This window comes from Danio aesculapii, chromosome 7 (assembly GCF_903798145.1).
Source record: "Danio aesculapii chromosome 7, fDanAes4.1, whole genome shotgun sequence".
Lineage (NCBI taxonomy): Eukaryota > Metazoa > Chordata > Actinopteri > Cypriniformes > Danionidae > Danio > Danio aesculapii.
The window spans coordinates 20848068-20870677 of record NC_079441.1 but is presented as its reverse complement, the minus strand read 5'-3'; the positions used below and the strand labels follow the sequence as shown (position 1 = coordinate 20870677).

The following is a 22610-nucleotide window of genomic DNA, read 5'->3' as shown; positions in this document are numbered from 1 at the left end:
CATCACACAGATCTAATAGACAGATACATACGGTTCAAGTCAAACATATTAGCCCTCCTGTAAAATTATTATTCTTTTAAAAATATTTCTGTGCCGTTTAATATATTTTGTCAACATTTTAAACATACTATTTTTAATAACTTATTTCTAATGAAACAATTGTCTTTGCCATAATGGCAGCATATACAGTAGTATTTTTCTAGTTATTTTGCAAGATGCTAGTACTGAGCTAAAATGCTATTTAAAGTGTGTAACTAGGTTAATTAGGTTAACTAGGCAAGTTTGGTAATTGGGCAAGCCATTGGACAACAGTAGTTTGTACTGTAGATAATTAAAACTCCTTACACATATGCATTGCATTCAATTACTGCACATGTATACTGTTACATGACAGTTTTGCACATTATTCATTCTGTTAAATGTTGTTAATAACAGTTTATAACATTTACACATTTATTTATATAAAAAACCTTTTGTATTACTATTTATTTAATAGTTTATACCTATGTTTACATTATTTGCATGCCTATTTTGTTAAGTATATTTTAATATACATTAAACCTTAAAACTTGGTATTCAATGTGGACATCAAAGTAAGAATTTCAAGTAAGTAAGAACTTGTGTGCTTTTGACATAATCTTGCATTTATTGACATCAGATTCAAAAGCGAACTTTAGTGATCATGCAGAGTGGCATTGGTGTTGATTATTTTAGTATTAGTGTAACCAAGGCAATTCTCCACCCTGCCTTTGTCATTCTAGTCATTTGAAGCTCACTGTATCAACATGCAGCAAATATACAGTAAGCACATTGTGAAGGAGAATCAGGCGGATATTTTATTTCTTTTATGTAATCATGTTATAGGTCAAGTTGTTTTCATTAAAGAAACAGTGTTTGGAAAAAGTACACAAAATAATTTTTTTTTTACGAGGAACAACCACAAAGCATTTATGAGCACACATCACTCTGGGTAAACAACTACTATATTATGCATACATATATTTTATGTATATATATATATATATATATAAAAAACTTTTTTATTACTATCAATTTCATAGTTTATACCTATGCTTACATTATTTGCATGCCTATTTTGTTAAATAAGTATTATATATTTTCAATATACATTAAACTTTAAAACTTGGCATTCAATGTGGACAGCAAGTAATGTTTTCATTGTACAGGGAACCTGTTCCTTACTGTGCATATGGCAATAAACACTTGAATCCTTTCTTCAGAAGAAATAATATCATAGGAAATACTGTGAAAATGTCCTTGTTCCATTGAACATAACTTTTGGGAAATATTTTTTTTAAATAATAAAAACGTCACAGGCAAGCTAATAATTTAGCATTCACTGTATGTTATTTCTTCACCAGGGGTTTATATTTACAAAAACAACCAACATTTTGCAAATCTTTGTGTGTTTCTTGTATTTGTCAGCTGCTTCAAAAGAGAACTTTAGTGATCATGCAGAGTGGCATTGGTGTTGAATTATTGGTGTTGATTATTTTAGTATTAGTGTAACCAAGGTAATTCTCCACCCTGCCTTTGTTATTCTAGTCATTTGGGGCTCACTGTATTAACATGCAGCAAACATAAGCACATCGTGAAGGAGAATCATAGGTGGATATTTTATTTCTTTAATGTTTTCATGTTAAAGGTCAAGTTGTTTTTGTTAAACAGTGTTTAAAATGGAGATTTCATAAACACCTTATTTACTGTTTATTCATCACAAAGTACATAAAATAAAAATAAAAAATTATGAGGAACAAACATTAAAGCATTTAAGAGCACACATCACTCCGGGTAAACAACTCATATATTATGCATAAATAAATTTTGCACTTTAGTTCAAAACAAAATTCTTGCATTTTTATATTAGGTTTCTTCTGCTTACCAGATGTAGGCTGCATTTATTCAATAAAAAATACCAAAGTTAAACATTTTTTACAAATGTCATTTTTCTAGTGATGGTAAAGCAATTTTTGTCATATCAACCCAGATAAATGAATTTAGAAAATGTGAATGTGCAAGATTTGTTTTGATGAGATAAAAACAATGTACGATATACAGTATTAACATAATTTTAGCAAACAACATTAGCGAGCAAATTACCATGCCATACCATATCTTCAGGTCAACCTTCATTATTTGTATTGAAAAATAAATTAAAACTCAACCACTTATTGTGAAAGTCACTGGTGGACTGCTAAATAGACTTTCAAAGCAAAAACTGTTGAGTAGTAAAAATTGCCAGTGCAATTGTAGGTACAGCACAAACACAACTACATGAAATGTATTTAATGAGAATTAAACAGACAGCACATGTCATTATTGAAGATAATCTTCCCATCCCTTTTATATAAAGAATTTCAGCTCTTGCCATCAAAAAGACGTTTAGGCAACAGCAAGTAAAGAAAAATGTTTATCAAATGTCCTTTGTGCCACCTGTCATTAGAATTTGAAACACTGGGTTTTAAGTATACGGTTAAATGAGTTTTTAATGTGATTTATGTGATGACATTGAATGTATTTGTGTAGCCTGTTTTTCTGTGATATGTGTAATGCGAATGCTGATGTGGTTGTGTGGTTAAGCCAAAGATACCTTTCCACTTGTGGACAATAACAAGGGATGCATTTTGAAATATATTTAAGCAAAGTCTGACCAATTTGAAATCTGAGACTTATCTATAAATTATATATTTTCTTCTAGTAAACAGGATGATGCACACAGATGAAGTCAGAATTAATAGTCCCCCTGTATATTTATTTCCCCAATTTCTGTTTAACGGAGAGAAGATTTTTTCAGTACATTTCTAAACATAATAGTTTTAATAACTCATTTCTAATAACTGATATATTTTATCTTTGCCATGATGACAGTAAATAATATTTGACTAGATATTTTTATGATATTAGTATTCAACTTAAAGTGCAATTTAAAGGCTTAACTAGGTTAATCATGTTAATTAGGCAGGTTAGGGTAATTAGGCAAACCAAGGTATAACGATGATTTGTTCTGTAGACAAAAAAAAAAAAAAAGAAATATTGCTTAAGAGGGCTAATCATTTTGATCTTAAAATGTTTTTTTTTAAACTGCTTTTATTCTAGCTGAAACAAAAGAAGTTAGACCTTTTCCAAAAGAAAAACGTCCTTGCTCTGTTAAACATCATTTGGGAAATTTTTGAAAAAGAAAAAAAAATTCACAGAAGGACTAATATTTCTGACTTCAACCGTGTCTCCATTGCCTTAAAGGAAATATATTGCGAATGAACTACTGTTCTCTAGTTCTTACACTAAAACACGATAAATGTCAAAATGTGCCAGTGTTTTTAAGGTGAAAAGTTCAAGGCAATGCTTAGGGAAATGGGTCAGTTGGTGTGGCATTGAAGCTGGCATCGGCAAAAATGCCCAGCGTCCCAAGAGTGGTAAAAATCACAAAAATCCAGAGGAACAGTCTGTCGGCCACCATAGCAACATACTGCCAGTCCTCCTTCAACTGAGAGCCAGAAGGAAGAAAAGAACAGAGGATGAATAACAGAACACAAAAAGAGGAAGGTGATAGAAAATAGTAAAGGGAATGTAGAGATTTAAAGAACACATAGATAGAAGCAGGATAGAAGTTGTATCATTATAAATAACTTACCGCCTCATAATCTTTCTCAGCCTGGAGCTGCTCTGCGATGTAAGTGATGGCCTCCACGGCGGTCTTGAGCTCTGGAGGAAGAGTGAGGTAATGACTGGGACCGTCGATGAACTTCCTCAGGTCGGTGCACTGACCGTCAGGCTGGTATCTGCACAACAGGGAATGAGGAGGGAATATTACTGTTGATTTATCATCACTGATTTATTGAGCATGCTTGGCATTATTTTGTATGTGAACTGCCTATAAATGAACTCCGTGCGAGTATGCAAACACTCACAAGAATGCTTAACCAATGCATTGTAAGCACAAGGTCAAGCTGAACACAATTACTGTACATACTTTTACTCCAGTGTAGTGGCAGTTCAAATGTTTGTGCAACAAAGTTGTGACATGGTGCTCACATTTACTCACTTTTTAACTTTATTTCTTTTCCAAAAAAGTTTGAAAAATGGGAGCAGCGTTAGCAAACATTCAATTCCTAATATTCAGCTGAAAGTCATGATTACAATATGTAAAAACTGACACAACTATTCCTTTCAGAAAGCATGACAACAGATGTTTGGTACTCCAGTCACATTTATTTACATAAAGTACTGTATAAAGCTTTATCTATTTAAGTATTGTATATTTTATTATCATGTAATCCATAAAATTGTCCATGTTGCTTCAACTGGACATTGATTTCTACTATAAAGTAACTCTTTGGGATTATATTTCTCATGGACATCTGACTGTAATAGACACAAATGAGTAAATGGACTGGAGAACATTTTTAATATCAACGAAGGTGTAGTCTTAGAGCCACACCCAATGTATATGCTGTTTTCCACCAAGGCAACCCGGGGTGCCAAATATAATATGGAAAACTGGCAGTGGGAGGAGTAACACAAATGAAAACAAAGACGGATATTCCTGTAATGATGGGTCAGACAAAGAAGAATGCATTTGCAGCACGTTTATTAAAGTGACGACAGATAGACAAACAGAGGTTTGATTAGCAGTAGACAGAAACAAATGACAGCACTCACTCAAAGTCGGATGACAAGCGAGGTTGTAGGCAGTTGGCAATAATTCATAAAAGATAAGACAGACGATGGTCAGTGCAGGTGGCAGAGAATCACAACAGTAAACAGTAGTGTCGGGGTGGGCGACAGAGAATCAAAAATTAGGCAAACAGTCAGAGTCGGCAACAAATAAATGCCCAGAACTGAGCACAGAGCAAAGACTTCGCACTGTGTGACTGGAGAAATGGACTTACAGTTGAAGTCAGAATTATTAGCCCCCTTTGAATTTATTTATATTTTTTTTATATTTCCCAAATGATGTTTAACAGAGCAAGGACATTTTCACAGTATGTCTGATAATATTTTTTCTTCTGGAAAAAGTCTTATTTGTTTTATTTCAGCTAGAATAAAAGCAGTTTTTCGTTTTTTTAAAACCATTTTAAGGTCAAAATTATTAGCCCTTCAAGCTGTATATTGTTTCGATAGTCTACAGAACAAACCATCCTTATACAATAACTTGCCCAATTACCCTAACCTGCTAAGTTAACCTAACGAACTTAGATAAGGCTTTAAATGTCACTTTAAGCTGTGTAGAAGTGTCTTGAAAAATATCTAGTCAAATGTTATTTACTGTCATCATGGCAAAGATAAAATAAATCAGTTATTAGAAATGAGTTATTAAAACTATTATGTTTAGAAATGTGTTGAAAAAATTTGCACTCCATTAAACAGAAATTGGGGAAAAAACTAAACAGGGGGCTAATAATTGAGGAGGGCTAATAATTCTGACTTGATATATATGTGTGTGTGTGTGTGTGTGTGTGTGTGTGTGTATGCTTTGGGTGACCGCCAATCAGAGTACCAAGAGGGCTTGTGGGGAATGGAACTCGTACAGTTCCGAATTCTGGCAAGCGTGACCTATACTGGCTGGTGAGGCGATTAGCTGGGACAAAGTCTGTGACAATTCCTGCCTGATCTCACAAAGAAATGTAACTATTTATACATTTTGTCCATTTAGTGGTCAATTTGTGCGAATTTGTATAAAAATGTAAAATTTTTAGAAGGAGGCGTGGCACCAAACCCCACCCCTAAACCCAACTGTAAAGCCTGGTTTATACTTCTGCGTCGAGTGATCGGCCTGTGCCACTGTGCATGCCTTGTGCGTTGTCGTGCATTTATACTTCTGCGCACTGTTTGTGTTGCTCTGCAATAACACTTATGAAACGCTAGCTAGCAGTAAGTTTTTATGTTCCTCTGTGTTAAGTTTCTTCGCTGGTGTTTTGTTTTTTCTGAATGCTACCTTATTGTAGAAGTAGTTCAAACTCACTCATTCAGAGGCATGAACCGGCGGACGTTTAACAACTTTAATCATAAGATAAACACAAAACAAAACTTTCCAACTGGACATCATTCACAGGACTCGACACTTGTAAACACTCACTTCAATGGGTTCACGTGGCTCTCAGTCCCGCACACACTCGTCAGCGCTACCAAGCCGACCAATCACAGAGCTTGGGCTATGCGTCATTGTGACGTGTAGTTACATTTTTTGAGAGGTGTGAGAGGTAAAAATCATCTTTTGTAAGCTGTTTGGACAGAACTGTGTGTAGGTATAGTGTGTCCACAGTCATACTGGAGTGATTTAAATTTCTTATATTTCCTCACGTTAAAATAGGATCCAAATCCCTCCCATTTTGAGGTCCACCTCAACGTGACGTAGGAGTGTAGTTTCCCCGCCCACCAAATTGATTGACAGCCGCGTATTAACATGTCTCCGTAACGGGTATAATCATATCAACAAGACAGGACGTGCGCAAAGCAACTGGGATTAAAAGATCTGTTCAGCTCGCTGTGATCATCAATCATCATCAAATGTGATCAAGAATTAGTTTTACAAGTTTAAGACATTTTTAAAACATTTTGCATTTTACCATCTTTATCACCACTGCCGCAAGTCAGTACAATTATAAAAGAAGACGCTTCAATCCCGGTTTGTGGATGGTAAATCAGGTTTATTTTGTACACTAACCTAACCGATATCTGGATGGTGGATATTAACGTGTATCCTGTAATATTTGCCGTGCAAAGTTAAACGCGCCTACTGTGTGTGTGTGTGTGTGTGTGTGTGTATGTGTCTGTGTGCGTGAACTATGTAATGACATTGTGTGTGACTCATCGAAAGCCTTGAATAAACTCTACAACAAATACATAAAATAATCATTGGTAGAGTTCTTACTGTAGTATTTCTCACAAACTTTACGTGAGATCTGCTTCCTTCATATCTGTCACTGTGCTGTTTATCTGACTCAGCCGAGGCAGAAATTAAGGCACACTCTGACAGGTACGTGGGAACGGTGGGCGGGGAGAACTAGCATTAAAGGCACAGGCAACAAAAACAGCTACAAGATGCTCAGAGCTGAAAATAACAACATTCTGAAAGGTCAAATAAATAATCTGATGGGTGTTATGAGCTGAAACTTTACAGACACATTCTGGAGACACAAAAGACTTATCTTAAATCTTTAAAAAAAAGGGGTAAAATTGGTGCCCTTTAAAGTATTAATATGTACATTTTAGGGGTGAATTATGTGCAAAAACGTTTTGAATGTACACCTTTTAGCTTTTATTCTCTCAAGGTTTTTTTTCTTCACTTCCGCCTTTAGTGAAGTTTTTTTCCCCTCTCCGCTGTCGCCACTGGCATGCATGGTTCGGGATCTGTAGAGCTGCGCATCGTTGGATTTGCTCTTCAGTATTTGGACTCTCAGTAGTGATTATTAAACCACGCTGAACTGAGCTAAACTGAACTGAACTTAAACACTACAAACTGAACTACACTGTTCCTATTTACTGTGACCTTTTATGTGAAGCTGCTTTGATACAATCTACATTGTATAAGCGCTATACAAATAAAGGTGAATTTTATTCCTTTGTTCCCTCGAGTATATTCCTATGCTACCAGCAATGCCAAGGTCATGAATTCCATTACTAGTGAATGCATAAACTGAGAAAATGAATACTCTGAATGTGACAAATGTGTTTTAGACAAATGCATGTGCTAAATGCATAAATGTTTGAGTTACTAAATGTACCAAATGATACACATTAGCATTTTAAAGTGACTGTCCTTCAAAAATGAAAACAAACTGTCATCTTTTACTCACACTTACTGTTTATCTTTCATACAAGTACGACTTCATATTCTGAAGAATGTTTTAACAAAACAATAATGGCACCCTTTAACTTCTAGAATAATGCCAAAAATACAAATGAAGTAATAATGCTTGGTTATGTTACATTAATCAAAATATCTACTTTTAAGTCAGGTTTACAATTACCCTAGACTACAAAATTGCCATTTTAGGTGAACTGTATCTTTAAATATTCATACTGCAAAGTTTAAAAGTTGACCTCACTAAGTTTCTCAGATTGTATCAGTAAGTTATGAACACAGTCTGAAACCTCAGGCAGCAAGTCTAAATCCATGGTGGATCACATTACTTTGTCCTTGAGAAAGGGTGCAAGCGTTTAAAGCCTTAGAATGTATTGGTCTCTGTGTCCTTCCTGCTGTGAGTGTGCACACCCACATAATCCCAAATCAGAAAAAGAGGAGACTTCACAAAAGTCCTGTGTCAAGGTGACCCATATCCCAATTTGGAGCACAGATCATACTCACTCACTTCTTCACTTATTAACTAATCCACTATTTAGTCACCCAACCATTTTATCACTCACTCACTTTTTCATTAGGTCACCCAACCATTTTATCACTCACTCACTGTTTTAGTTAGTCACTCAATCATTTTTATCATTCACTCTTTCATTTAGTCACCCAACCATTTTACCACTCACTCACTCTTTTGTTTAGTCACCCAAACATTTTTATCACTCACTCACTCCCTCTTTCATTTAGTTACTCAACCATTTTATCACTCACTCATTCACACAATCATCCACCAATTCATTTAATCACTCAACCATTTAATCACTCACTGTTTCATTTAATCACTCAACCATTTCATCACTTACTGTTTCATTTAATCACAACCATTTTCACTCTCTTTTTCATTTAGTCACTCATCCATTTTATTTAGTCACTTAATTTCTTCACTCACTCTTTCATTTAGTCATTCAACCATTTCATCACGCTTTCATTTAGTCACTCATCCATTACATCAGTCATTTAGTCACTCATCCATTTCATCACTCATTCATTTAGTCACTCATCCATTTCATCACTCTTTCATTTAGTCACTCATCCATTTTATCAGTCTTTTAGTCACTCATCCATTTCATCAGTCATTTAGTCACTCGTCCATTTCATAACTCTTTCATTTAGTCACTCATCCATTTAATTACTCACTCTTTTATTCAGCCACTCATCCATTTCATCACTCACTCTTTCATTTAGTCACTCATCCATTTCATCACTCACTCTTTCATTTAGTCACTCATCCATTTCATCACCCACTCTTTTATTTAGTCACATCCATTTCATCGCTCACTCTTTCATTTAGTCACTCATCCATTGTATCACTCACTCTTTCATTTAGTCACTCATCCATTTTATCACTCACTCTTTCATTTAGTCACATCCATGTTATCACTCACTCTTCCATTTAATCACTCAACCATTTCGTCACTCACTCATTTATTTAGTCACTCAACCATTTCATCATTCACTTTTATTTAGTAACTCATTTAATCACTATTTACTATTTGACTTAGTCATTTAAAAATTTTACCACCCACTCTTTCATTTAGTCACTCAACCATTTCATCACTCATTCCCTCATTCACTATTTCATTTAGTCACTAAACCACTTCATCACTCATCCATTTCATAACTCACTCTTTCATTTTGTCATTCAACCATTTAATCACCTCTTTCTCTTTCATTTAGTCATTTAACCATTTCATCACTTACTCACTCACCCACCCACTCATTTAGTCACTCACTCAATAATCAACTATTTCATTTGGTCACTCAACTATTTCATCTCTCATTCATTCATCCACTATTTCATTGTCACTCAACCATTTAATGACTCATTCATTCATCCACTATTTCATTTAGTCACTCAACCATTTATTCACTCATTCATTCATCCGCTATTTCATTTATTCACTCAGCCATTTAATCACTCATTCATTCATCCGCCTTTTCATTTAGTCACCAACCATTTTTATTACTCACCTATTCACTCACTTAGTCACTCAATCATTTCATCACTTAATCTTTTATTAAGTCACTCAACCATTTCATCACTCTTTCATTTAGTCACTCGCTCACTTCATCAATCATTCTCTCTCTTTATTTTCCCTTCAAATCCTTGCTTTCATGCTGATGGTGCCACCACCCACCCGTAAAATCCCTCAAATGCGCTGATGAAATGCTTATCGCTGCTGATGTGTTGCATTGCCTTTTTGTGAATCTGTTCACTAACATCTGTTTCATTATAAATCCCCCACCCTCTTTCTTTTCCCCCTCATCCATTTTTTTCAGATACTACACCTTCCCATCCCAACACAAGGGGTCAGTGTGGCTCTTCACTCCCCTCAGTGCTCATCTCTCTACTTGTGTATTCAGGTGCTGGTACAGGAGCTCATTGCAGGTAGTCTGTGGTTCCCCTGTGAGCTTGGGTGACCTGAGTGGAACCCCATTAGACTGAGACATACGTTAATGCCAAGCTGAGAGCAGAGAGAGGATTGGGAGAAGAGAGTGGGGAAAGCTTTAGCCTAGAAGAGGAGTGCGCGTTAAGGCATTTACAAATATTCTAGACCTGAAACAGCACTAAAATATCATAGCAGAGATAATTAATCAATCAAAAAGTGTACATGCTGTGTTAGCATTGTTTAGAATCTTTAAGTGAAAAGAATATGTTATTGTTGGATGCATGTGCAGAATGTAACCCAGGGTCATTGAAAATGGACATGGTACAGCCTCCATTTTTGTGTACCAACGTACTTCAACATACATTTGACTGCAGTTTCTAGTTAAAATGACTGCTATGGGTTAGTATGATTCCAAATATTTTGTTCCCATTCACACTAATGATATTTACAGGGACATATTATTGACAATTAAAGAACTATATTGTGTAGTTCTTTGGAGGACATGAAATATGGCATGAAACAACTTAACTACTCTATGATTCTGTAATCAGATATGTTGGCTTCACCTGTCTAACTCCATACATCTGCGTAGTAAGTTTGCTTGATTGCTCACCTTGCACAAGCATAGCATAGATGCTTTAAGTCCAGTGAAGCATACACCTGTCCAACAGCTCATTAATGCAAATTTCTAATCAGCCAATCACATGGCAGCCACTCAATGCATTTAGGCATGTAGACAAGGTCAAGACGATCTGCTGCAGTTCAAACCGAGCATCAGAATGGGGAAGAAAGGTGACTTAAGTGACTTTGAACGTGGCATAGTTGTTGGTGCCAGACAGGCTGATCTGAGTATTTCAAAAACTGCTGATCTACTGGGATTTTCACGCACAACCATCTCTAGGGTTTACAGAGAATGGTAAGAAAAAGAGAAAATATCCAGTAAGCGATAGTTCTGTGGGCGCAAATGCCTCGTTGATGCCAGAGGTCAGAGGAGAATGGCCACACTGGTTTGAGCTGATAGAAAGGCAACAGTAACTCAAATAACCACTCTTTACAACTGAGGTATGCAGAAGAGCATCTCTGAACGTACAACACGTCCAACCTTGAGGTAGATGGGCTACAGCAGCAGAAGACCACACCGGCTGTCACTCCTGTTATCTAAGAACAGGAAACTGACGCAACAATTCGCACATGTTCACCAAAATTGGACATCAGAAGATTGGAAAAACTTTGCCTGGTCTGATGAGTCTCAATTTCTGCTGCAACATTCGCATGGTAGGGTCAGAATTTGATGTCAACAACATGAAAGAGGGATTCATCCTGCCTTGTATCAATGGTTTACTGCTGGTGGTGTAATGGTGTGGGGGATATTTTTTTGGCACACTTTGGGGCCATTAGTACCAACTGAGCATCGTGTCAACGCCACAGCCTACCTGAGTATTGTTGCTGACCATGTCCATCCATTTATGACCACAGTTTGTTCATCTTCTGATGGCTACTTCCAGTAGGATAATGCACCTTGTCATAAAGCGCAAATCATCTCAGACTGGTTTTTTGATCATGACAATAAGTTCACTGTACTTAAATGGCCTCCACAGTCACCAGACCTCAATCCAATAGTGCACACTTGGGATGTGGTAAACGGGAGATTCGCATCATAGATGTGCCGCTGATTAATCTGCAGCATCTGCGTGATGTATCATGTCAATATGGACCAAAATCTCAGAGGAATATTTCCAGTACCTTGTTGAATCTATGCCAAGAAGGATTAAGGCAGTTCTGAAAGCAAAAGGGGGTCCAACCCAGAACAAGTAAGGTGTACCTAATAAAGTGTAGTTCCAAAAGAGAGAAAAAAAGCAATGTGAAATCAAGGGGAAACTACGAGGTCAGTGCAGTTTTCTCTTAGGTTTGCTTTTAAAAATACCATTGGTTGGGTTTAGGGAATGGTTTAGGTAAGTGGTTCACTATACTGTAGGTGATCTGTATGACAAGCAGTGCCTTCTAATGAACTTTTTCCTGCCTTGGGGAATGTAATAGTCCTATTTTTATCCTTCCTGATGTGGACTTTTGACCCGTGACCGTTTTAACAACAGTTAATCATTTTAAAACCTAAATCTTGTCTTGATGACCCCAATATTAGATTTTTTTTTTACAAATTTGTATTTTCAAGAAGGGTGTACACGTGATCCTCAAATAATGATTGTTGTAGTGTTCAGTTTTAATCCACTAGCTAGAACAAAATTTTTACAGCCCAAAAACTACAGGCATACACATCCTGCCCCACAAGAATCTTCTGCTAGGCAAAAACGAGTGATGACCACTGATTAAACATTGATGAAATACTCCACACTGACGAGGGAAAACCTAGACATTCAAGGGGTTCGTGATGAATGATGAGGTTGTTTCTTTGTCTAGAATACATTTAAAATTTTGCACTTTTATTTTAGAGGTGTAATGAAGGTGTGCCATTTTTGATCTTTAGGACAAAAAGAATATACTGAATTCTAAAACCACACAAGGGTAAAAAACATCAACAAGACCATAAACGCAGCCCTAAATGTCATCCTTCAGACCATAAACTTTAAACAGTGTATCAACCCCTAAATGCCACATTAAAAAGGCAAATCGTTGTTACATGTTGCAACCCATATTTTACATATATTGCCCATAATAAGTTAGATAGCCAAAGTGAAAGTCTCAGTTGTGTCTGCACAAAACTAGCCGCATATTAAATCTATGAAACTAAAGGTCACCGGTACCCTCTGCCAGTCTTGGAGATTCGTTCTTCTTTCCTCCTTCTTCTCTTTCTCTTCCCCCTCCCTCCTCACTCTCTACAGCGGCAGACACAGATGACTAATCAGGAAAGACTAATTTGACTAAAACATGGTGGCAATGGTGCCAAAACACGCTATAAAAGCAATTAAAAAGCAAGATAGCGCTGCCTCATCGAATTTCTCTTGCTTTCCCCTCTCACGCTCTTCTCCTGTCTTTAAATCTCCTCCCGCGTCTCATGAGTCTAATGCAGGCCAGGTCTAATGTGTCAGAGCCCATTTGTGCTGATCATTTTTATTTTCGTGATGATTTCTTCCTTTTTCTCACCCCTGCCACACGCAAATATACCCCTGATGCACGCAGCTCTGAGAGTGTAATTCCCTGGTTGAGGTGATTTAAAGTGTGTAAGTGAGAGCGAAGGATTAATCAAACCCTCAGGCGTTGAGCTGTGCTCAAGCAGGGTCTATGAGTCAGAGACCACTAACAAAAATGCCCCTGTTTTGCATTTTTCTAATTAAACATGCAACATTTTTATTACAAAACACATAATCGGAAAAGCAACTCCTGTTACACTTTTAATTAAGAAATTAACTTGAATTTAAGAATATCTTGGCATTTGGTTTCTCTGGCTTTTACAGAATTCGAGCTACAGGATATCTACAAGCTAAACCACATGGAAACAAGAACATCTGAAGGCCCGTTCACATCAAGAATTATAAAGATAACTATAAATGTAAATGTATTTTGTCATCCACATTAACAGATAACATTGTTGTGTTCATTTTGAGTTTAAGCTTTTTTTGTGAACCAGCCTTAAGAGTTAAATTCATACAATTTCAATATCTTTCAAATTTGTATAAATGTCCAGAATTAGACTTTGATTCCCAGATTTTTAAAGGTCCCATAGAATGCATTGATACAAAATGTTTAAATATTCTCTAATGGAAGATCTGTGGCTTGGGTAAACGCAATTATCATCCAGAAACAGGTTATCCAGTTTTACAGGTCCATTTCTGACCCTAGGAACTGGCCCTAATATGATGTGGCTGTTTTAACCATATTTAACATGGTTGTGAATAATAATGAGCTTTGCGCTGATACTACTGCAGCTCATGTCAGTGCCTGATGCTCAAAGACCAGCCTGATCTCACAAGGAAATGTAACTATTTCACGTTTTGTCAGTTTAGTGTAGTTGTCGTACGAAAATGTACAATTTTAAAAAGGAGGCGTGGCACCCAACCCCACTCCTAAACTCAACTTTCATTGGGGAATCAGCAAATTGTACTAAATTGTACGAATAAGATTGTATAAATTCGTACGAATTAGCCACTAAATCAAAAAGTTGAATTGTGCGAGAGACAAAATTTAACAATATACTCATTAGACTAATAAAAGATTTATTTTTACAGACCTTATGGCTATTTAGGGTGTTGAATAAATTAATAATCTATATATCCAGCATTTTGCGCTCTGATGAGTTGTTAACAGTCTATGTTCATGCATGGCTGCATATTTCACAAAACTGCTCTTTTACTTGAAGCTTGTCCAGTTTTTTAAATAAAAAACCCACATACATAGGACGTATAATACTAGCTTAGATACATTTAAAATAAGGGAAAAAAGATCATTGTTGTAATTTCACTAGAAAATGATGTGGCCAATCAAACGCTGCATGAGGTGTGCCTATGAATGATCCCGCGAGGATCCTCATAATTGTGATTTGTTCTGTTTTACATCAGGATTTTACACTCATTGGATTTACATGAGAACATGGTACCAATAGTGTTTAAGGCTCATGTTATGCCATTTCCACATACAGAATTCACATTATTCAGCTATGCCTGGGAATGTCCAGATTTTCATTTTTATGACACCTTTAATGTGGCCCTTAACATGACTGGGGTCTTTATTTACCCACTCTGACTTGAAGCTCAAGTTCAAAAATGTAGTGTTCATCGGAGTGGTACAAGACTTTGTAACTTTTGCCACACTTGAACTTGGAATACTAAAATCAATAAAATAAATTAATAATAAGTAATAAAATACTAATAAAACAAATAAATAAATACATAAAAATAAATAAGTGTCAATGAGGGTCAATTTGAATTTGCAATTTTTTTATTTTGCAAAATCTAATTGACCTGTGACCCTAATGATCAGGGGGCTACAGAGAAACCTGGGAGCTCACCTGTGGGGTTTGGGGAAAAGGAAGTTCATGTTGTTGGGCTTGCGGATGAAGTACTCGTCTGCTACTCTGCTGATGGCTTGAATGTTCTCCTTTTTGGCAGGTTTTTCAAGAAACAGAGGGGTCTCCACTTTAGGTCGCAGCATTCCCAAGTATGGAGGCAACATATGGATAAATATCTAGAAGGAATGCAAAGAAACCTGAGTTTCAACAGTCATATTTATATGTTGTGCAACTGTTGATTGTATATCTTTTGTTTGTATCACAAGATAAGCAACTGTCACAAAATACACAAGTCATTATTAGAAAGAAGTCAATCCAATGTCATTTAACACTCTTTTTAAGTTTAAATCCTAAAGATTAAACATAAACCAACAAGTTTTATAGGTCACGTCAAGTGCTTTGAAATGTAAATTTTTTATTTAATGTTTGACGTAATTTCAACTGAAAAATGAAGAGAGGGTGTGACATAGAGTAGCTCCTCCCTTGAAAAAAAAAACAGTCAACAGCGTTTCATTTTTATCACAGCTTTGCCAATGAGAGTGGTTGAGCTCAAGTGCATCAAATGAAAAGCAAATGAGAAGCATCTTGAAGGGTGCAGGACATGTTTGATATTTAAGAGCATTTGATTGGTCAAGATTTATTGAGAAACTGTAGTATGATGTGATGTGAAAAAAAAAGTTGATCGATTTAGGCTTATTTTAAAAAAAAAAAAAAACCTTAAGTGCCAAATTGCAAGCTTTAGATGTTTAGATCAGTTTTATATGATACAAATGTGAATTTTGTCACTAGCTAACAGATATCCTTAAAACTAACAGAGAGAAACAAACATGTAAAAAAATTATTTTAGTTTCATGGGACCTTTAAAAAAAATATATGAGTGAAGGCAGGCTGGTCATGCAAAATTGTCTGCTTTCCATCTCCTGCTGGTTCCTGAGTATCTCTGAGGCCCCGTTTACGCTAATACATGTTAGTTTTAAAATGCATAAGTTTTGCTACGGTTAAGCCATCTGTCCACGCTACCCCGAAGTTTTCAAACACCGAAAATGGAGCATTTTGGAAATGCTGAAGAGACCGTTTTCATTTTAAAATGCTGCTGCTCCGTCTCAGTGTGGATGGGGGAAAACAGAGACATCTGAAAACGGAGGCGAGGCTGCAGACATTCGCCTCTCTGATTGGGGCTTTTTCCTCAATGTTAGGTAGCCTACGCACAGTTCAGTCTTGCATCCTCAATTTATAAGTTCAGACTTTGCAAGTTTGATAAGGAAAACAAACTCCCGAGAACATGTCAGGTAAATCTTAAAAGGGAACAGTGTACTTTATAACCTTATTCACATCACCCTGGCTACGCTGTTTCACTTTCTTAACAATAAAATGAAAACATGATTTAAGGAACTGCCTATTTTCATTTTGATATTAACTTAACAGACACCCAAAATGTTGAGGTGAGGTGTAGCTACATATTTATATGAGCTTCATCTTTACTGTATGCATATTTATAACAAAACAGAGCCTATCCTGTAACAATACTGCCTCCTTTCATTTCCATTGAAAGTACGAAACATACCCTCTCTTTGGCTGAATATCAGTTTAATTAGTCAATAATGGCCATTATAAAAGTATAACGTACAATAAGTTTATATTATAGGAAAAAAGGCGAGCAATCAGTTAAATGTGCAGAATCAGTGTATGTGCCTACATTAATTAAGATATTTACCTAACTTATCTTTGCGCTCAGCCAAAACACGTCACCTGAGAACAAGTAACAGATTCAAAAGACCAAAGTCCAGGAATATGTCGTTAGATGTAGACAACAAGATGAATTAAATATCACATTTAACAAACATAGTGAGATTAGATCCCGCAGTAGATCCTTGATGAACAGTCAGACGCGCACAGCTCTTATATGGGTTGATGTGCTCAACGCATGCTGCAGTGCATGCCAGAGTGTGTGTGTGGTCGCGTGATGTGCGTTTACAGCGGTGTAGTATGGATGGAGAGCTGTTCATAAATGCTAGGTGAAACGACAGAGTGGACTCAGATCATTTTCATTCTAAAACGCCATTTTAAAACTAAGACGCATTAGTGTAAATGAGGCTCGAGTTGTATGCATTTGCTAAGTACAGTAGTTGCTTTCTAGCCTAGTCAAAAGAGCCCACCCTCAAGTCTCTATCAACCTGTTTCAACCTGGCATCAATGGATGCCAATTGGTCAGCAGAGATTAACTTGGTTTCCACCTGATATTAACACATCTTCAAATGCATCTTATGACCACTTGTGTTTGTAGTTTGTCAACACCCTTTCCTCATATTTTGTCATGCTGGAGTGTGTTTTATGAGTTTACTAAATGAACAAACAGCTTACGAGCAAAATGGGAAAACGACTGAAAACGACTGAAAACAATGTGATCTGCAATAACAGTTTCAACTGTAATGAGTGTATTTTGGCAGTAAAGGTGTGACTAGCTCTTTTGGTGCACTTTCTTAGTGTCCTGCTGCACGTCATGTCCGGCAACAATCACACTGTGTTCTTTTTGCACTCAACAAAATTCATGTTTACGCTACAAAAGCAATCCAATCAAGTGTGTTTTTGATTACCACTGAAGTATTAGACAGGTACATAACCACCATAGACAATGATGCTCATCAATGTCAAATTGAATGATATGACCAAACAAACTAAAGTAATTTGATTTGACAGATCACAGAAGAGTGAAAAGGACATCAGTTGAAAGTGAGAGAAGTAAGAACGATGTAGCAAAACATTCACTATATAAAACTGAACATGACTAGAAACAATCTGTTTATGTACTCTTATTAGACATAGAAGTATGACTGAATTAATGCATATTTTAAAATATAATTTGAGGAGTTTAAAATGAGCCACAAATCGCAATAATTTTTGTACAAAATAATAAATTCTAATGAATTTTACTAATAGCATTACAAAACTTCTTTAAACAACAGTCACCTAAAGATGGCTGATTCCTCTTTCTCTGCATGACTTCACAAAGGCTCTAAGAGAAAGAGACAGATTGCACTTGCCCGGCACATAATCTTTCAGCCTTGCGTCACACGATTATTTTCAGATGGCCTTGTTGCCATGAGTAAATGGCCTGCCAAACTGAACTGAATTTAAATAAAGAAATGCTGTTTGTTACAATAATTTTCAGAAATGTGTTCAGAATGCAATGTTGTCCACTTGAAACTGGTGTTAATAGTAGGTGTAAAGGGGTCACTTCGGTACGATGGGAAGGCTGTTCCTCAAGTAAGTTTAAATAACACAGAGCTCACAGCCATTCATAAAGGTTAATAGTCTAACATAATAGGCTGCTTTGTGGAAAGATGCTTTTATTTACTTGCACGGCTTCTTTGCTAAGCTGAATTCTGGTCTATTTTTAACTACTGCCTATTTCAGTCTGTTTTCATTTGTATCCTTTTTTATGAGTTTGTAATTGGCAGATGGGGTGTTTGGAATAAAAGAAAACGTTAAATAGAAGCATTTACTGCATCTGTAATTTTAACAATGTAGCCGCCAATTTGCTGGAAGCAGCTGACTCGTTGCAAATTGCACAAAGGGACGTGCATCTCATTACAAAAGCAGGATGATTTTGTGTTTTGCTAATGTTTACATCTATTCAGACAATTTCTTTGCATATCTAGTTGGAATCTGATCATGATTTAGGAAGTGAAATCCATTTTAACCAATATTTATGTGTGTATCTCAGTTTCACTCTCATTGCTGTTTGTCCTTTTCTCATGCCATGTGAAATGTACACATTTCTTGAGTTTGGTTTTAGGAAAAAACATGCTCAATGTCTTTTAGAAGCAGCAAAGTTGTGTTGTCAGAAAGTCAAGTGGAAAATTACAATATATAGCTAGTTGGCCTGATATATAATCCACTTTGAGCATCCTATGTTTTATATAGTCTAGCCGCATTAGTGAAAATAACCAACGATTTACTCTTAGCTGCTGACCAAGGGTGCATCTTGCTATTAGTTTTACTCGATCTTACTGCCGCATTTGACACCATTGACCACAATATCCTCATAAATCGCTTAAATTCTACAGGTGTCCAGGGACAGGCTCTACAATGGTTTAAGTCATACTTAGCTGACCTTTACCAGTTTATGAATATTAATGGACAGCCTTTACAAGTCAGGCCAGTAAAGTATTGGGTGCCTCAAGGATCAGTTTTAGGCCTTTTGCTGTTTACAATATACATGCTACCCCTGGGAGACATTATTAGAAGACATGGGATCAGCTTTCACTGCTGTACAGATGATACTCAATTATATATTTCTAAACTAAACTAAACCTGATGAGATGTCTCAACTGTCTAAGCTAACTGAGTGTATTAAAGATGTTAAAGACTGGATGATCAACAATTTTCTTCTCTTAAACTCAGACAAAACAGAATTTTTACTTTTTGGGCCTAAATCCTGAACACAGCAGATCTCGCAACTTGACCTACAATTAGAGAGATACAAAGTTAGCGTTGGGTCTACTATAAAAGATCTGGGTGTCATATTAGACAGCAATTTAACTTTTGAAAATCATATATCCCATGTCACAAAAACTGCTTTCTTTCATCTGAAAAATATCGCTTAGTTACGAAGTATGCTATCCATCTCAGATGCTGAAAAACTAGTCCATACTTTTATGACTTCTAGGCTGGATTACTGTAATGCTTTGTTTGCTGGCTGCCCAGCATACTCTATTAACAAACTTCAGCTAGTAAAAAAATGCAGCTGCCAGAGTTCTTACCAGGTCTAGAAAATCTGACCATATCACCCCAATTTTTTCCTCCTTATATTGGCTGCTTGTTAAGTTTCGTACTGAATATAAAATAATGCTTCTTACCTATAAAGCTTTAATTAATTTAGCTCCTGTTTATCTAAACAACCTTCTGTCTCGCTACAATCCAACTTGCTCTTTAAGATATCAGAACTCAGGGCTTCTGGTAGTACCTAGAATAGCAAAGTCGAGTAAAGGAGGTCAAACCTTCTCATTTATGGCTACCAAACTCTGGAATAGCCTTCCTGATAATATCTGAGGCTCAGACACACTCTTCCAATTCAAAACTAGATTAAAAATCTATCTTTATAATAAAGCATACACTCAGTGCATCACTTAGCGGTATGATACATAAATGTGCTCCATGCAGGTTTCTGCATCTCGTTTATATAGACTATGAACAGCAGCTACGCCAATTATTCTCTTTATTCTCTATTTCCACCTGGGGATACTCATCCCGAGGCCCTCAGACTATGCAGTGCCACTGATTCGATCCAAGACCGGCGACGAGATGATCCCAAGGTTTCCATATCCCAGACGAGGTTGTATCCTGAGCAGCTGCTGTGGTGGTCTTGGAGGAGTGGAGCACGAAACTGCTCCCCGTGATGCTCCAGGGACAGACGAGTCTTCGCTGAGGCCCAGCTTCCAGCCTCCGGCACCTTGACTGCAGCTCTGCACAAGACGTTTGGCCAGAGGAGAAATGGTCATGCCCAACTGAGCATGGTTTCTCTCAAGTTTTTTTAATTCTTCACTTTCGCCAATTGGTGAAGTTTTTTCCTCGCCGCTGCGCATCGATGGATTGCTCTTCAGTGTTGGACTCTCAGCAGTGATTATTAAACCACACTGAACTGAGCTAAACTGAACTGAACTTAAACTCTGAAAACTGAACTACACTGTTCCAATTTACTGTGATCTTTTATGTGAAGCTGCTTTGACACAATCTACATTGTAAAAGTGCTATACAAATAAAGGTGAATTGAATTGAATTAAAGGTGCTGTATTTAAGTTTTTCACTCTTCTAAAGTGTAAAAATAGCATAATATGTTTTCAGATATTTAAGAAACATGCTAAGTGAACTTATTCTTGTTTATGTAAAAAGCAATGCTAAAGTCAGATATTTAACGTTACGTGCCAGAATGACTGTCTTTGTTTTGGTCCCTTTAACCCACCCAATGCTAGTTTAGCCAGTTATATTTCATCAGTCCATGTTGCCTTGACGTGATTAATTCAGTCAGAAAGGCTCTCAAAGCATGCGTCCGTGACCAAAAATTCGACCTCTGGTGGACAGTAGCAGCCTTTAAAATGAGACGCAGATTCAGAGTTCCACATGTGGTTATTAATTAGCAAATAACATAAACATTACAAACGTAAACATTAGGTGAGCAGGTTACATTGTATCCCTGTGTCCTAATAACACACAATGTGACAATTTGGCTGTTTGCATCAGACGCAACATGACAGAATAGTGCACTTACTGCACCTCAACAAAATTGTAAGGTTTACCATCTAATTAATACATATTAAACCTCTTCAACATTAAATGTACATGCTGGATCATTGATATGTGTTGCACTTAGTCACAGTTCTGAAGTTGAATTTGAAATGGATTATTTTATTTTCAAGATCTGAGATGATCTTGAAAACATCTGCTGCTGCTTTCAGTAGTATGGCAATACATTTGATGTAAAATGGCATTTAAACCAAAACATTATTAGCATTTAACACTGATTAAAGCACATTAGGTGTACTTGAGGTGATCATTGACTACGTTTACATAAACATCAGTAATCAAATTATTTGCCTTAATCTAATTAAGACAATAATATGATTAAGGTGTTTACATGAGTTGCTTTTTGAATGTTTTTTTCATGATCTTGTTTTACTTGTTATAGCACATAATGCGATTAACGTCATTGCGTCACCGCGCTCTCCGCTTTTCCTCCGGAGTTTCATGTAATTTCGAGTGTTTCATTATTAATTTGTCGACTTTAAATGAGGCTTGGCACTTTCATTTTCATTCGGGCATGCTCCCCGTGACAAACGAGATATTGGATGAAACTATGAACTGCTGGAAGAATTGTTATAATGGAAGTTCATACTGCATGCTGAATGGAAGAAAAAAAAAACTCTCCGCATTTCATGATGCAGGTGACCTGTGGTCCTTCACTGACTCGGTAGGTGCAGTGTCAAACAGCCGTGTGTGTGTGTGGACATTCCTGTCACAAAATGCGGCGAGAAGCCCTACATGATGGTAATAGTTTGATTAAGGTGTTTACATTTCTGTACTGCACTTCAATAATGCGGCTAAAATCAGCATACTCCACATGTCTTAATTTGATTTCTGTTTAGTCCTATTATGATTAATCTCACCTTAATCTGATTAAATTAATCAAAAATCGCTGTTTACATGGTAAACTCTTAATCGGAGTATTGTCTTAATCGCATTAAAATCGTATTATTTGTATCCATGTAAACGTAGTCATTATCATTTTTTTGTTGTTTAGCTGCAAGAAATAGAAGCTGTTTTTAATATATAAATTTCAGGTGTTGGTTAGGACAAAGACTCATTTTATTATGGAAAATATTCC

At 36.4% G+C, this 22610-nt stretch overlaps 1 protein-coding gene across 1 annotated transcript in view; it reads right to left on the bottom strand.

Annotated features, from left to right (window-relative positions):
• Positions 1-3129: 3129 nt before the first annotated feature.
• The window catches only part of chrnb1 (cholinergic receptor, nicotinic, beta 1 (muscle)), a 40298-nt gene continuing 20817 nt past the window's right edge, over positions 3130-22610 (bottom strand). Inside the window, exons 9-11 of the mRNA XM_056462788.1 lie at positions 15230-15405; positions 3653-3800; positions 3130-3505 (exon numbers count right to left, since the gene is read on the bottom strand). Coding sequence (XP_056318763.1) covers positions 3365-3505; positions 3653-3800; positions 15230-15405 — 465 coding nt within the window. The 3' untranslated portion in view covers positions 3130-3364. The remainder of the gene's footprint in view (positions 3506-3652; positions 3801-15229; positions 15406-22610) is intronic.